The sequence below is a fragment of the Nansenia antarctica genome, assembly GCF_963989245.1.
Source record: "Nansenia antarctica genome assembly, chromosome: 14".
In the NCBI taxonomy this organism is placed as follows: domain Eukaryota; kingdom Metazoa; phylum Chordata; class Actinopteri; order Argentiniformes; family Microstomatidae; genus Nansenia; species Nansenia antarctica.
This window is the reverse complement of record NC_137684.1, coordinates 28,231,872-28,246,871: the sequence shown is the minus strand read 5'-3', so window position 1 is coordinate 28,246,871 and position 15,000 is coordinate 28,231,872. Positions and strand designations below refer to the sequence as shown.

General features: G+C 42.7%; 2 protein-coding genes across 2 annotated transcripts in view; one reads left to right on the top strand and one right to left on the bottom strand.

Moving 5' to 3' along the window:
* Nucleotides 1-1,746, top strand: part of ddb1 (damage-specific DNA binding protein 1) — a 69,503-nt gene extending 67,757 nt beyond the window's left edge. Inside the window, exons 26-27 of the mRNA XM_080545035.1 lie at nt 477-600; nt 1,627-1,746. Coding sequence (XP_080401161.1) covers nt 477-600; nt 1,627-1,710 — 208 coding nt within the window. The 3' untranslated portion in view covers nt 1,711-1,746. The remainder of the gene's footprint in view (nt 1-476; nt 601-1,626) is intronic.
* A 10,071-nt stretch (nt 1,747-11,817) lies between these two features.
* tspan4a (tetraspanin 4a) overlaps nt 11,818-15,000 on the bottom strand; it is a gene marked incomplete at its 5' end in the record, with an annotated part of 71,319 nt that continues 68,136 nt past the window's right edge. The window contains 2 exons of the mRNA XM_080545117.1: nt 11,818-12,462; nt 13,468-13,551. Coding sequence (XP_080401243.1) covers nt 12,394-12,462; nt 13,468-13,551 — 153 coding nt within the window. The 3' untranslated portion in view covers nt 11,818-12,393. The remainder of the gene's footprint in view (nt 12,463-13,467; nt 13,552-15,000) is intronic.

Genomic DNA, 15,000 nt, shown 5'->3' with positions numbered 1-15,000 from the left:
AAACCACCTGAGTCAGGTTAGTAATGCTCCATCACATGTTTTAATCTGAAGCTTGATTTTAAAGCAACCCAACTTTAAAGCAACCCAATGTAAGTTTAGTTCTTTCACTCGTAGCTCGGGCTGTGGGGGTGCTAGAGGAGGGAGCCTCTAAGTCCCCTGAAGACGTACAAACAAACTGCACGTTGATACGACCTTCCTAGCCGGAGATATGGCCACACTTTACAAAACCCCCCCTTTTTTTTTTTTTTTTTTTTTTTTGCTATTTAAAAAAAAAAAACGCAAATTAATCGCAATCGCGATATCTGTCCAAATAATCGCAATTCGATTTTTTTCCCCCAAATCGTGCAGCCCTAGTGTGTGCGTCTCTGTGTGTGCGTGCGTCTTTCTCTGTGTGTGCATGTGTGATACGCGTGTGCGTCTCTGTGTGTGTGTGTGTATGATCCAGCATGTGTGTGTGTGATCCTTGACTCCCTCACCTGGAGGTCGTTCCACACGGAGAGGAAGACGGAGCAGGCCACGGGCTTCATAGACGGGGACCTGATAGAGAGCTTCCTGGACCTGGGCAGGGCCAAGATGCAGGAGGTGGTCAGCAGCCTGCAGGTACACATACAGAGAGAGACACACACACACACACACACACTCACACACACACACACACAGAGAGACACACACACACACACATAGAGAGAGACACACACACACACACACAGACACACACACACGTACGCATACACACACGCACACACACACACACACACACACACGTACACACACACACACACACACACACACACATACATACACTTACATACACTTACACATACACACATACACATACACATACATTCACACTCTCACACACACACACACACACACACACACTAACTCTCAATGAGTGAGAAGCATGCTCAAACATTCCCTCTCTCCCATTTTATTCAAACTTCTTCTTTCCACAGTGAAGGTTATTCAGACAGTACTATTGTGTTTGGCTCAATGGACAAGATTTTATTACATTTATTAAGATTTATTAACTCTTCCTGGGGTCCGTCACAAAACATATAACCAGGGTTCCCGCGCTGGTCTTAAAAAGCCTCAAAGTCTAAAATCCAGCATCTGACTTCCAAGGCCTAAAAAGGCCCCACATTTCAGCTATTAGGTCTAAAAAACTAGGTGCTAAATGAAAGAAGTGACGCTTTTAACCTCTCATCAACTTTAAGCCAGAAGAGTCGGTCATGCACGTGGCTTATATTTGCCCTCATTGAGCCCTGCAGGGCTGGGCTGCTCTGTTCTGCTCTGAGCTTCTCGAGATGTGTGTTAGTGGTGCCTGACCTGACCACCGAGCAGTAATCCAATGGACCTATCGCTAAGCCACGCCCCCAAAATAGAAATGGTCCAATCACATCACAGAAAAAGTCACTACAGGCAGAAAACTTGGACAAACAACTCGCTCGTATCTGATGGTGAAAAGCTTCAGATAGAGAGAATATTAGATGACAAGAATATTCTCTTAAGTCCTTGAAAGGTGCTTGAAGTTGATGTTTCAGAAGGTGTGTTTTCAGAACCCTGTGTGAGCCAATCACAGGGAGCTAAATAACCCCGGACTCTCGTCACTTCTTCCTGTTTCAGATCGACGACGGCAGCGGCATGAAGCGCGAGGCCACGGTGGACGAGGTCATCAAGATCGTGGAAGAGCTGACGAGGATCCACTAGCCCCCGTCCGTCTCCAGACCCCCGCCTGAACGGAGGGGTCGGGGGGGGGGGGGGGTGGGGAGGGCGGGGGGGGCTTGGGCTAATGTAAATACTTATAAATAAAAAAGCGTGTGCATGTCCTGCCCTCCAGACTTCCTTAAATTTGACACCTTCTTCGAAGACGTCGTCGTCGTCGTCATACCCGACCAGGGCGGCCGGTCGGCGTTCCCTGTTTTAACCAACCGACAGGGACGAAGCGAACGGATGCAAACGAACGGTCACGATTTGGATTGCGGGATGTCCGTCACGCATCACGCTTATACAATTCAAGTAGTGCCTGAGAGTGTATTTTTCTTTTCTCCCTCGACCAGAAAAAATAAATCTGGCCCTTTAAGTGTTTACTGGTCAGCTCGTGCGGTTGGTCACGGGGGGGGGGGAAGGGAAAAAAGGGCCCTTTGACACAAGTTCTTCTGTTTGACACGGCTCAGATCATCGTAGTGGGGCGAGAGTTTATTCTTGTATTTAACAGTGAGTTCCACTTTGATAAGAGACTTTTTGGAGGTCTGGAGAGAGTGTGTGTGGGGGGGGGGGGGGGAGTGTGAGGAGGTGCTTGGAGCGAAACAAAAAAAAAAATCAGATAGACTCTTAGCTATTTTATCTTTGTGGCGTTCCTCCATGTTTCTTTTAATAAAGGTTGCTTTAGTACTGTGTACCCTTCTGTTGTTTCTGTCCTTTTGTGGGGTTCCCGCCCAAACCGTTCGCCGAGAGTCACAGCCGCCTCGGCTTTGGAAACTTTTTGTTCTCGTCGACCAGAAAGCAACAGCAGCAGCACCTAGATTTGGCAGACCGTGGAACTGTTTGAATCGTACGCATTTAATTTTCATTTAATTTCCCCTTTTGATATTTTTCGTTTCGATCTATAAGCAAATTTAGATAAGAGTAGCTACCACTGCACAATTGCAGGGTCTTTTGTTACCATTCCAACATTTTAGCTTTTCAAGATGTCACTTGTCATGGGCTTTTTTTGCTGAAAATACCCCTGCAATGCAGCCTCATAAAAGGAAAAAGAGCCCATTCAGTGAATATGTACCCCCATAAATCTTGTCAGGAAGAGGGATGCAGAACAGGCAAGAAATGTTGTCGTCGACAACAATGTGTTAATAGCGTTCAAATAGGGTTAGACATTCCGCAAGCAACCGACTTTTTTCAAAAGCGGAATATTCTGCTTTTACAAGACGAGCTGTTTTCAAACGGGAACAAAATATCCTTCTCTTGTTATGATGTCAGTATTGAAAAGGCAGTTATGCAACTGACTGACAAACTGTCTCCTCCTGCCTTGAAGTGTTTCACCCTGGTGTACCCACCCCCCCGCCCCCCCTGACTGATGTGAATGGCCTTGCTAGAGCAGACCTTTCATCATACTTCTTACAGCAATTCAGACCAATGCTTATGGGCCAAATGAGGGGGAGTGAGTAAGTGCCACACTTCGGAGAGAAGGGAAGGTAACGCAGGATACGGGCACTGCACTGATCTGATCTGTCGGCCACATGAATGAATGGATGGATGCACTGGCGGACGCAGGGGGGGCGACCGCCCCTCCTGGTGCCCCCACGGTTGAAAAATGTCTGTCTTAAGTGCCCTTTTGAGTGGCGAAAATTTGAGGACGTGCCCTATTGGTGCCCCTCCAATGGTCTAAACTTGACCATGTGCCCCCACAGCTGAAAAACGTCGCACTAAAGTGCCCTTTTGAGTGGCAAAATTAGAGGATGTGTCCTATTGGCTGCCCTTCCAATGGTCTAAACTTGACCATGTGCATTGTGCACTGATGGGGTCCCATGTTGTGCAGTAGGTACCCTTTTTTTCTTTTCGCCCCTGCCCTTCAAACAGCCAGAGTCCGCCACTGGATGGATGAATGGATGGATGAATGGTTTAATGATCACACGACCAATGTCGGTGGAATTTGTCATCGGTACAGATGGAAAAGCTCAATACAGCAGTGTCAATTACATCAAACATACACACATTACACATGGCTATCACAATGGACAATGTAGGCTACACACATAACCACAAGACAAAATCATAGTCAATATTTACAACTTATAAAGTGCAGCGCATCTGGCAGGGTTAGTGCAGTGAGTCAGGTGTTGAGAGTCCTTATAGCAGAGGAGAAAAAAACTTTTGGAAACGGGATGTTTTGTTGCCCAGGGATCGGTAGCGCCGTCCAGAGGGCCACAGTTGAGACAGGTTGGCCCTGCAGGGGTGAGAACAACAGAAGATGGTGGTGTTGCGTCATGCCACGACCCACTGAGCGCGAGGCCCTGTTGAAATACTTTTAGAAATGCATTCATCTTTCTTCCTCCCTTTCTTTGAGGTAATGACTGATCTAACATGAATGGATTGATTGGCTTCAGCAAGATTTTCATGTCGTTGCTTTCATCTATGAAGGGATGTAGGTCAATGATTTCTTCATGGAAGGAAGGACGGATGCATTCTAAGAGTTTTCGAATAGGGCCAAAGTATTGGATCGAAATCAAATTAAAACGTTATTGTCCAGACCTCTAGGCCTGTGTGTGGCTAGTCGTGGGCCACATTGTCCTCCATTGGGGATCAGAAACTGGGTACTGTTTTCATGAGCTCATATGAGAGATTTGTACAGTTGTCACCTTGAGTTTGGAGCATTCAACTGATTCGCGGTCGAAGACTCCAAACATCATGAAAGGCCGTAGGTCATGGCTAACATAAGTCAGTTATAACAGCTTTAACTTTTTCCAAGCAACAAACTAATTGCATCTCAGGCACGAAAACAAGCAGGTGTACTCAACATCTTTTCAAAGAACGTTGTTCTAGTTTCACTTAAGTGTCTGAAAACCCTGCCATGATGCTCGGAGTTACTTTGTTGACATGGCGACATGCTTGTCTTGAACAGCCTACAGTATAAGGTCAACAGGGGGGTCTTCCATCAACGTCGCTAAAGGACAATCCAGGCTTATTTTGATAAATCCCACAAGATTAATAAAATAAATGTAAAAAAATTATCCAGCCTTATTTCGATAAATCTCGCGAGACTCATCAAAATAAGCCTAGTTTTTCCTTTAGCAACGTTGATGGAATAGAAACGCTGTTGAAATGCATTCATCTTTCTTCCTCCCTTTCTTTGAGGTAATGACTGATCTAACATGAATGGATTGATTGGCTTCAGCAAGATTTTCATGTCGTTGCTTTCATCTATGAAGGGATGTAGGTCAATGATTTCTTCATGGAAGGAAGGACGGATGCATTCTAAGAGTTTTCGAATAGGGCCAAAGTATTGGATCGAAATCAAATTAAAACGTTATTGTCCAGACCTCTAGGCCTATGTGTGGCTAGTCGTGGGCCACATTGTCCTCCATTGGGGATCAGAAACTGGGTACTGTTTTCATGAGCTCATATGAGAGATTTGTACAGTTGTCACCTGTGCCCTGAAACCCCTTTGAGTTTGGAGCATTCAACTGATTCGCGGTCGAAGACTCCAAACATCATGAAAGACCGTAGGTCATGGCTAACATAAGTCAGTTATAACATCTTTAACTTTTTCAAGCAACAAACTAATTGCATCTCAGGCACGAAAACAAGCAGGTGTACTCAACATCTTTTCAAAGAACGTTGTTCTAGTTTCACTTAAGTGTCTGAAAACCCTGCCATGCTCTGAGTTACTTTGTTGACATGGCGACATGCTGGTCTTGGAACAGCCTATAAGGTCAACAGGGGGGTATTCCATCAACGTCGCTAAAGGACAATCCAGGCTTATTTTGATAAATCCCACAAGATTAATAAAATAAATAATAAATAATAATCCAGCCTTATTTCGATAAATCTCGCGAGACTCATCAAAATAAGCCTAGATTTTCCTTTAGCAACGTTGATGGAATAGAAACGCTGTTGAAATGCATTCATCTTTCTTCCTCCCTTTCATTGAGGTAATGACTGATCTAACGTGAATGGATTGATTGGCTTCAGCAAGATTTTCATGTCGTTGCTTTCATCTATGAAGGGATGTAGGTCAATGATTTCTTCATGGAAGGAAGGACTGATGCATTCTAAGAGTTTTCGAATAGGGCCAAAGTATTGGATCGAAATCAAATTAAAACGTTATTGTCCAGACTTCTAGGCCTGTGTGTGGCTAGTCGTGGGCCACATTGTCCTCCATAGAGGACCAGCAACTGGGAAACTGTTGTTCTAGTTTCACTCAAGTGTCTGAAAACCCTGCCATGCTCGTTGTTACTATGTTGACATGGCGACATGCTTGTCTTGGAACAGCCTACACTACAGTATAAGGTCAACAGGGGGGTCTTCCATCAACGTCGCTAAAGGACAATCCAGGCTTCTTTTGATAAATCCTGCAAGATGTGAAAAATAAATGTAAAAAAACCCAGCCTTATTTCGATAAGTCTCGCGAGACTCATCAACATAAGCCTAGATTTTCCTTTAGCGACGTTGATGGAATACCCCCCAGGCCTTGTGCGATTATGCCTGTGAATAGAGACGACTTGACTAGCTGGGAGCTGTTGTGATGCATCATAAAACCCACTGACACTGACAGCAGTCTGTCCTCCCCTCCTGAGAGCAGTGGCAGAATCAAACAGCATGTCTAATGCAGGTCCCTCCTTGCCAGCATTCTGCCTGTCTGGCAACATCTTTTTGCGTGGAGCCCAAAAAATTGTTCTCATCTTCCACAGCTGTGGGTGGGCCGGTCCTGGACACGGTTCCATCGATCTGGCTGTGACAATCGATGTGGAGTCATGTGAATTACATTGGAACTAAGTAGTGAGGATACGCTCAATTGCGCATAGATAGGGCCTATGTTTGGATGGTAATATATGTACTCTTCCATAATATTTAGTTGGGGGGAAAAAAAGATGTGATTTCAGACTGTGGATTTTTTTTTTTTATGGATCTTAAGTAGTTTTGGAACCGACATCAAAACCAGCCACAGTGATAAAGTCTACAGTATCAGCACTATTCGTATTTTATGTAGGTTTTTATTTCTCAGTTTAAAGATTTTTTCAATCCCTCCTTGACATCCTAATGATATAAGGTGATATTGGAAGGATGCCTCCATGGAAATGGTGCATATATTCCTCTAACTGCTGATCCAGGAAAACTCCGATTTAGACGTGACTGAAATGCCTGATGGTCCATCTCTTCATCTTTTGAGTCTGGCGGATTCCAGAGTAAATTATTATATATTTTTCTTCCGTAGAATACCTTAAGAGAAGACATCTCAAGCCAGGGCAAACGTGTCTATCTTTCCAGACATAAAGGACACATCAGTCTATCTTTCTATATCATTAACTGCTTTTATGGTATACTTCTATACTATATACTACTACTATCTTTTTGTGCAGTGTTTGTGTTTTTAATGTCTTAATTTCCCTCTTGTGTTGTCAGTGCTCTCCACAAAAGTAAGTAAGTAAAGCTGTGTTTATATAGCGCCTTTCGTACATGAAATGCAACTCAAAGCGCATATGCCCAATCACAAATCTCATGTTATGTTTTGAACAAGAATCTTTTAAAGAAGAAACTCTGTTGACTTTTATAGTTTGAAATGATTACGTACATAATGCATTTGACTACTGTATTATTGCAGCACTCAGTGAAGGCCATATCATGTTGCATATAAATAATTAGATTGAAAGTAATGATTACGCTCGCATTTTCATAAATAATCACAACCACATAGGAGCCAAACCCAATCCTAGTCCCCTGGTCCTGACAATCATCTTAATGTATTCTTAGTCAACTTAATATATTAATAACAGTCATTTCATATAAATTATACAACCAAATGTGTACGAGAAATCAACCCTTTCATTACTGTGTGTGGTCGTGATCAAACTTGGTGTACCAGAGGAGCTGGAACTGAGGGCCCCACAGGATGCCACAGACATAAACCGTTATAGACCGTTATCCCACGAGGACATCCTTGTAGTATGAGTGTCTATCTAGGCCTACTCTTATACAACAGTTAGTTCCGACCAAGTAATTTGGCATTCCATGAGTGCCGATATACAGTATAACAGCACTGGGACTTTTAACTATGTATCACTCCGCTGCACAGGTGTTCTACTAAATGACCGTTAATTAGACTACATGTTTGTGTTCAGGTTACTAGGCAACAGTCCATTTGAAGTTCAGTTGCGGAACTATTTTTTGTTTATTTTTATGATTAAATAAACAAACAAATCATAATCTGTTGTCGCTTATTACTGTTAACTAATAAATCGCGCTGTAGAACTGTTGTATAAAAGCAATATCACACTCGAGGTCGTGCTGTTATACTGAATATATACTGTATATATACTGATATTCAGTATAACACACTCCGTCTCGTGTGATATTGCTTTTATACAACAGTTAGTTCCGACCAAGTAATTTGATTGGACAAGAGGCATTCCATGAGTGCCGATATACAGTATAACAGCACTGGGACTTGTAACTTTATGTATCATTCCGCCACACAGGTGTTCCTAACGGTAAATGACCGTTAATACAAAGTAGCTCGCCTGCGGATGTTTGTGTTCAGGTTACTAGGCAACAGTCCAGTTGAAGTTAAGTTGCGGAACAATTTTTTGTTGAAATATAAACACTCCCTCTCATGTGATATTGCTTAAATAGATGTCGCAGGCAGGGCTACTTCAGAGATGTACTACTATCCCACGTTTTAGCCAATAGATTGCATTTAAAAGGCAAATCAGAGCATGCCTATTCTATAGGCAGCACAAACGCTTGGAGCCTCGTGATTGCTCCCTGATATTTCCTACTGTGTAACACTTAATATTACAAGATTACAATACCGTGACAAAACTGCCAACGCGTTTCTGTTGTAAAAAGGCATGTTGTCAATTGTTCAATAATGGGGGCTGGAGAGCTGCTTCTCGCATTATTAGAAAGATAAGATTTGTCTCGTTTCAGCATTAGGTATCATTAAGAAACAAGGAGAGAATCACACAAACCAAATCACATAGGGACATCGTGGGTACGTTCTGTGAACCCGTTAAGAACTTTCTTAAACTTAAGCGACCTTCAGAGGACCTTCTAAGTACATTGACCATCCTTTATAGTTAGGATTTAAACATTATTTAACCATAACTAATTACTTCTTCCCCCGTCTCAACTCAATTATTTCATTTATCTGTAGTAGCCTGAGCTAATCCTCAATCATATTCTGGACATTAAAGAGAGAGACCAGACTTAAATTAAATTCCACCTGTATATGGAACTATTTTCATCCCTGATAAAAAATGATTGGTTTTTGCTGTACTCTAAATGACCTGCCAGGTGCAATGAGTCTATTTAAATTGCTTAGAAATGCAGGAAATTAACTTCAAAATGCAAAAGAAAAAAGCTGACCCACATAGGCCTATGAAATCAAAGCGACACCCATGTCTATACCGAAAAATATGTCTGTTTAAGGTAGATTCAGCAACATGTTTATAACCTGGTGGAATGAGCTTCCCACGGCTGTCAGAACTGCAGAGTCACTACCCATCTTCCGTCAGAGACTGAAGACCCCCATCTCTTCAGGTTACACCTTAATTGCTCCTCCTGAGACATCTACTACCCCCCCAGCACTGCGTCTCCTGAAGACACCCACTTTTCCCCTTTACTGTGTCCCCCAAGACTTCTACTGCCCCCCTTGTACTGTCTCTCCAGTGTCTATATAAAAAAAAAAGGCTAGGTTTAGAAGAAGGTGATAGAAGAAGGTTTTTCCTTCTATCAATGGCCCCGGGCCTGAGCTGGATTACTCTTCCTGCTACGACTGGTGGATTGATGATTCACTTGCTTAGTCAAATGTATTTGATTGTAAGTCGTTTTGGAATAAAGTGTCTGCTAAATGCCAAAAATGTAAGTGCCTTGGGGCCACTTCCTACTACCATGGCGTCCTCAACCAACGTGTCTGATGAGATGATAGACATCTCTGGGAAGTCTTGTTTTCAGTGTACCATCAGCTTTCTGTGTAGCACATATGGTATGTGGTCCTCTGTGGCTTAGTTGGTAGAGCATGGTGCTAACAGCACTTAGGTTGTGGGTTCGATTCCTACTGGGACCATATATACTGAAATGTATGCACTCACTATGCAATGTAAGTCACTTTGGATAAAAGTGTCAGCTAAATGGCATATATATATATATATATATATATATATATATATATATATCTGTTTTATATATATTTATATATATATAAATATATGCCATTTAAATAAATATATGGCATAAATATGCTTTTATCCAAAGTGACTTACATATATATACACTTACATACAATATATATATATATATATATATATATATATATATATATATATATATATAATATACATGTCAGCTAAATGGCATATCTATATATAAATATATGCCATTTAAATAAATATATGGTATAAATATATGCTTTTATCCAAAGTGACTTACATATATATACACTTACATATATATACACTTACATATATATATATATATATATATATATATATATATATATATAAAATATAAGTATATAACTATATGTAGGCCTACGCAGTGTCCCACATTGATGTATGGAAGCCTTTTCCATCATAATATATTGCAGAAGTGTAGAAGAAATATACAAAATAATACACTGGGGCTGGCCACATGTCGAAGTGTCCTTGGGCAAGACACTGAATCCCAAATTGCTCCCAGTGAGCGGGCCAGCAGCTTGCATGGTAGCTTTCCGCCATTGGTGTGTGAATGTGTGTGTGAATGGGTGAATGAGAGGCCGTTGTGAAGCGCTTTGGATAAAGGCGCTTTGGATAAAGGCTTTTGGATAAGTGCAGTCCATTTACCATACACAATTCACTTGTTTTAAACTAACACTGACAAAAACAAAGCTTAGAGTAGCAGGGTAGTGATGCGTGCAGACAGAGGCTCTTCCGCCACTATTGACCCTCCTACATTAATTGTGGACTCAGCTCACTGCTGAGATGTGATGACATGAATTCAACCATCTGCGCTTTTGCGCCGTCGACCATCTGTCTGAGAGGTTGTATCAGCAGCGCTCTGGGACAGGCGCGGGGCTGGGCTACTATGGCGACAAGGCGAGGGAGGGAGGAGAGGTGAGAGGGCGAGCGCAGGTATGTTTTATTGATCAGGTACGGGAAGCGGAGAAAAGCTCCCGAACATGGGGATGAATTATGGATAAGATGAGGGGAAGGTAAGCGAGGGAGGGAGAGGGAGAGAGAGAGAGAGAGAGAGAGAGAAAGAGAAAGAGAGAGTGTGAGAGGCAGAGACAGAGAGAGAGAGAGAGGGGGGAGAGAGAGAGAGAGAGAGAGACAGAGAGAGAGAGAGAGAGCTTTAGAAAAGGGGGTCTCTGAGAGATTGTGAGAGGAGGGAATAAAATAAAGTCGCTGCTGTGTAAATTTGTGAAGTTCAAAGTAACTCCCATTTTGCTCTGTAATAGTGGTGTGTGACCTTGAGGGTGAGTGCGTCGTCTACCTGGCGTTACCGTGGGGGGGAGGCCTGCCACTGTTCACCGCCTCCATCGATTCGTAAGCCTCCATAAATCAACTGTTATCAGGCCAGAGTTGTATTTCCCTAAGGTGCTACTGTGCAACTAGAACACTGTGAGTCTCTCTCCCCTCCCTCTGTTTGTTTGCAGCCCAGCCTGGGTCCTTCCCCCGCTACCCTAGACCCAGCTGACCTGACGATAAGATTTATTACAGACGGGACCTCATCTTTCCATTCATAGCACTGCGCCGGTTTTTACTGCCAATATTCTCTTCCCGAGCAAGATGGCAGCATCGTGAAAAAGGTACCTTATAGTCAAATGGGGGCCGCTGTAATGTTCATAAAGGACCTGATGGATGTAGCCGACTAGATGCTTGTATCTTGTATTATATATGCATGCTAGTTTTTTCTTCTGGCTCAATTCTTAAGTCTATAACAGAGGATTTCTTCATTTCTAGGCTTCATCTAGGCTATCCGTTACACAGGCGGGGTCCTATTGAGCTTAGACAGGGGGTAGGCTCAAGGCTAGCTGCTTGCTGGCACATCAGGAGTGGTGGTGGGTGTGGGAGGACGTGAGGAGGCCTTGTTCCTTGTGAAAGAAACACATGGAAACGGTTCTTCAGACGAGCCAAAAAACATTTAATGAACACCATTATGAGAGCTTTCGCACTTCGCACTTCGCATTTCGCACTTGCATAGCACGTCTTTTCCCCGATGCATTTCTCCGACCTGCATTTCTCACAAGCTCTTGTTTTTATAACCATAAAATGGTTTTTCAAATAATTTAAAACATCTAATCTTTCAAAAATGATTACAGTTCTATATATATACATACAGTATATATGTTCGTACTGTTATCTTTTGTATGTAGATCACAAAACATTGTGTTTAACATTTTTCTTTTAATGGAGCCAGAGCTATGGAATGGCTGTAGTATATCACATTGACATTGTTCTTGTTTTTAACAGTTAACAGGAACGTTGAACGTTGGTTTTGTTGTTACATGACGGTTGGGTCAGCGAGGGCGGCGGTGCTGCTGAGAAAGGTTTGTCACAGAGTCGACGATGGGAGGAGAGTCTGTAGGAAAGGATTGGGGTAGGGGGGGCTGGCGGGGGGGGCTGGTTCTGTAATCCTCTGGTAGAGAGAGGTCCCTCTGTGTCTCTTCTCAACTTCTCAGGGGCGCAAAGAAGGTTGTCTTTAGGCGTAGAACGTGTCCACTTTGACTGCCTGACAGAACATGGTCATGGAGAAGACCAGGCCGAGGATCTGCACACAAACACAGGACGACAGAGAGAGAGAGAGACCAATGAAGCCATGTTAGTGACACCAGAGCAACGACCAATGGAATTACTTCATGAATTCGTCACTGCCACACAAACATTTAAAAAGAGATTGTTGCGGTTCCCTATTACTAGACATTGTTATGACATTTGACGTTACCCACTGTAAAAAATAGGCATTCATAACATTCACTGTCTTTAAAATGACCACAGTGTATGTCGTCACTGTTTGGGAAAGTACCTATTGTGTTTTTAGGCTGTTTTTGTTTTTAATTTCTTATGTTTTTAGGCTTTTTTTTTTTACTCTGTCGCACACTGAGATTCTTTTGAATGAAAAGTGCAATACAAATAAAATGCATTATTATTATTATTATTAGTAGTAGTAGTAGTAGTAGTAGTAGTAGTAGTAGTAGTAGTAGTAGTAGTAGTAGTAGTAGTAGTAGTAGTAGTAGTAGTAGTAGTAGTAGTAGTAGTAGTAGTAATGGTAGTAGTAGTAATGGTAGTAGTAGTGGTAGTAGTAGTAGTAGTAGTAGTAGTAGTAGTAGTAGTAGTAGTAGTAGTAGTAGTAGTAGTAGTAGTAGTAGTAGTAGTAGTAGTAGTAGTAGTAGTAGTAGTAGTAGTAGTAGTAGTAGTAGTAGTAGTAGTAGTAGTAGTAGTAGTAGTAGTAGTAGTAGTAGTAGTAGTAGTAGTAGTAGTAGTAGTAGTAGTAGTAGTAGTAGTAGTAGTAGTAGTAGTAGTAGTAGTAGTAGTAGTAGTAGTAGTAGTAGTAGTAGTAGTAGTAGTAGTAGTAGTAGTAGTAGTAGTAGTAGTAGTAGTAGTAGTAGTAGTAGTAGTAGTAGTAGTAGTAGTAGTAGTAGTAGTAGTAGTAGTAGTAGTAGTAGTAGTAGTAGTAGTAGTAGTAGTAGTAGTAGTAGTAGTAGTAGTAGTAGTAGTAGTAGTAGTAGTAGTAGTAGTAGTAGTAGTAGTAGTAGTAGTAGTAGTAGTATATTACCTGAGTGAGTGCGGTACACAGAGCGAAGATCCACAGAGCCACCAGGTTCTCCTGTAGCCAGTCCTTCACCCTCTCGTAGCACGGCTGCAGGGACACACACATCATACATTATGTATACATATATAATAATATACGCCATTTAGATGATGCTTTCATCCAAAGCGACTTACATTGCAGTGAGTGCATACATGTTTCAGTATATACGGTCCCAACGGGAATTGAACCAACGACCTAAGCGTGGGTAGTTATGTACTCTGTCATCTAGGTCACAGAGGACCACCTCCACATACGTGTAATGAAACACACACGACGTAACGATACCCCACATGGACCGACATCAGCAACAAACACAACCAATCACTAAGCCACGCCCCTTTTGAAAACTCGGACAAACAGACAACGCTTCACTGACAGTGACTGACTGACCGACCGTGACTGAATGACATTCAATGACTTACAATGGCGGGAGGTCAAATTTCTGATTTACAAGTAAGTAATAGACATGTTTTTTTTTTTTTTAAAGATGACAAGAATATTTCATCTAGAAGCTTTTCACCATCAGATATTAGCGAGTTGTTTGTCCGAGTTTTCTGCCTGTCGTGACTTTTGCTGTGATATGATTGGACAATTTCTATTTTGGGGCGTGGCTTAGCGATAGGTCTATTGCAGTGAACATTTATGGCATAAAGATAAAAGGAGGTATTTGAAGATAAAACAACAACAACCACATCCACATGTGAGGTGTGTTTCCCCATTCTCTTCATCTGCAATACACGAGCACTGCTTTCATAGCGCATGAACACAAAGGCCTAGCACGTCAACAGTGCTCTGTATATCTGCTGTATATACTCCGTCCCATACAGGCCTTCTGTCTGGTAACCCATATCTCATGTTAACTAATTCAATCACACAAAGTTCATGATTCTAGACAGTCCCGCGTGGTCTTCTACCCCATTCTCACCCTCTGTTCTTCTGCCCCAATGTTGTCCATTTTGTTGCCTTCTGTCTGGTAACCCATATCCCACGTTAAGTAATTCAGTCACACAAAGTTCTTCACTTAGACAGTCCCACGTGGTCTTCTACCCCATTCTCACCCTCTGTTCTTCTGCCACAACTTTCTCTGGCATAGCTACCATCACCCCCCCCACCCCCATCCCCAACCCCCAAACCCCCCCCCCCCCCCTCCCTCCCTCCCCATTGCTCCCCATCCTTGTACCACTACAGGCCGTGTAAAGGGAATCACTTGCAGATACGCAGAGACACTGTGATCTGCCAGGGGAACAACACAGTTAAGACTGGAGAGTAGTAGGGCTGCATTTTTAATGCGGGACACGAGCGGGGAGCTACACTCAGGGTCCGCCGAGCAGAGCTGTCCTGCCCTCTGTTCTCCCGTAACTCCTACTGCCAACATGTTCTTTTTTTTGCGATATCGCGCAACGGCCGATTCACAAGTCACTTACTTTAGAACCCAGGAAATGTCTCATGGTCACACGCAGAGTGGAGCCGATAGGCCGAGACGCAAGAGTGATGATT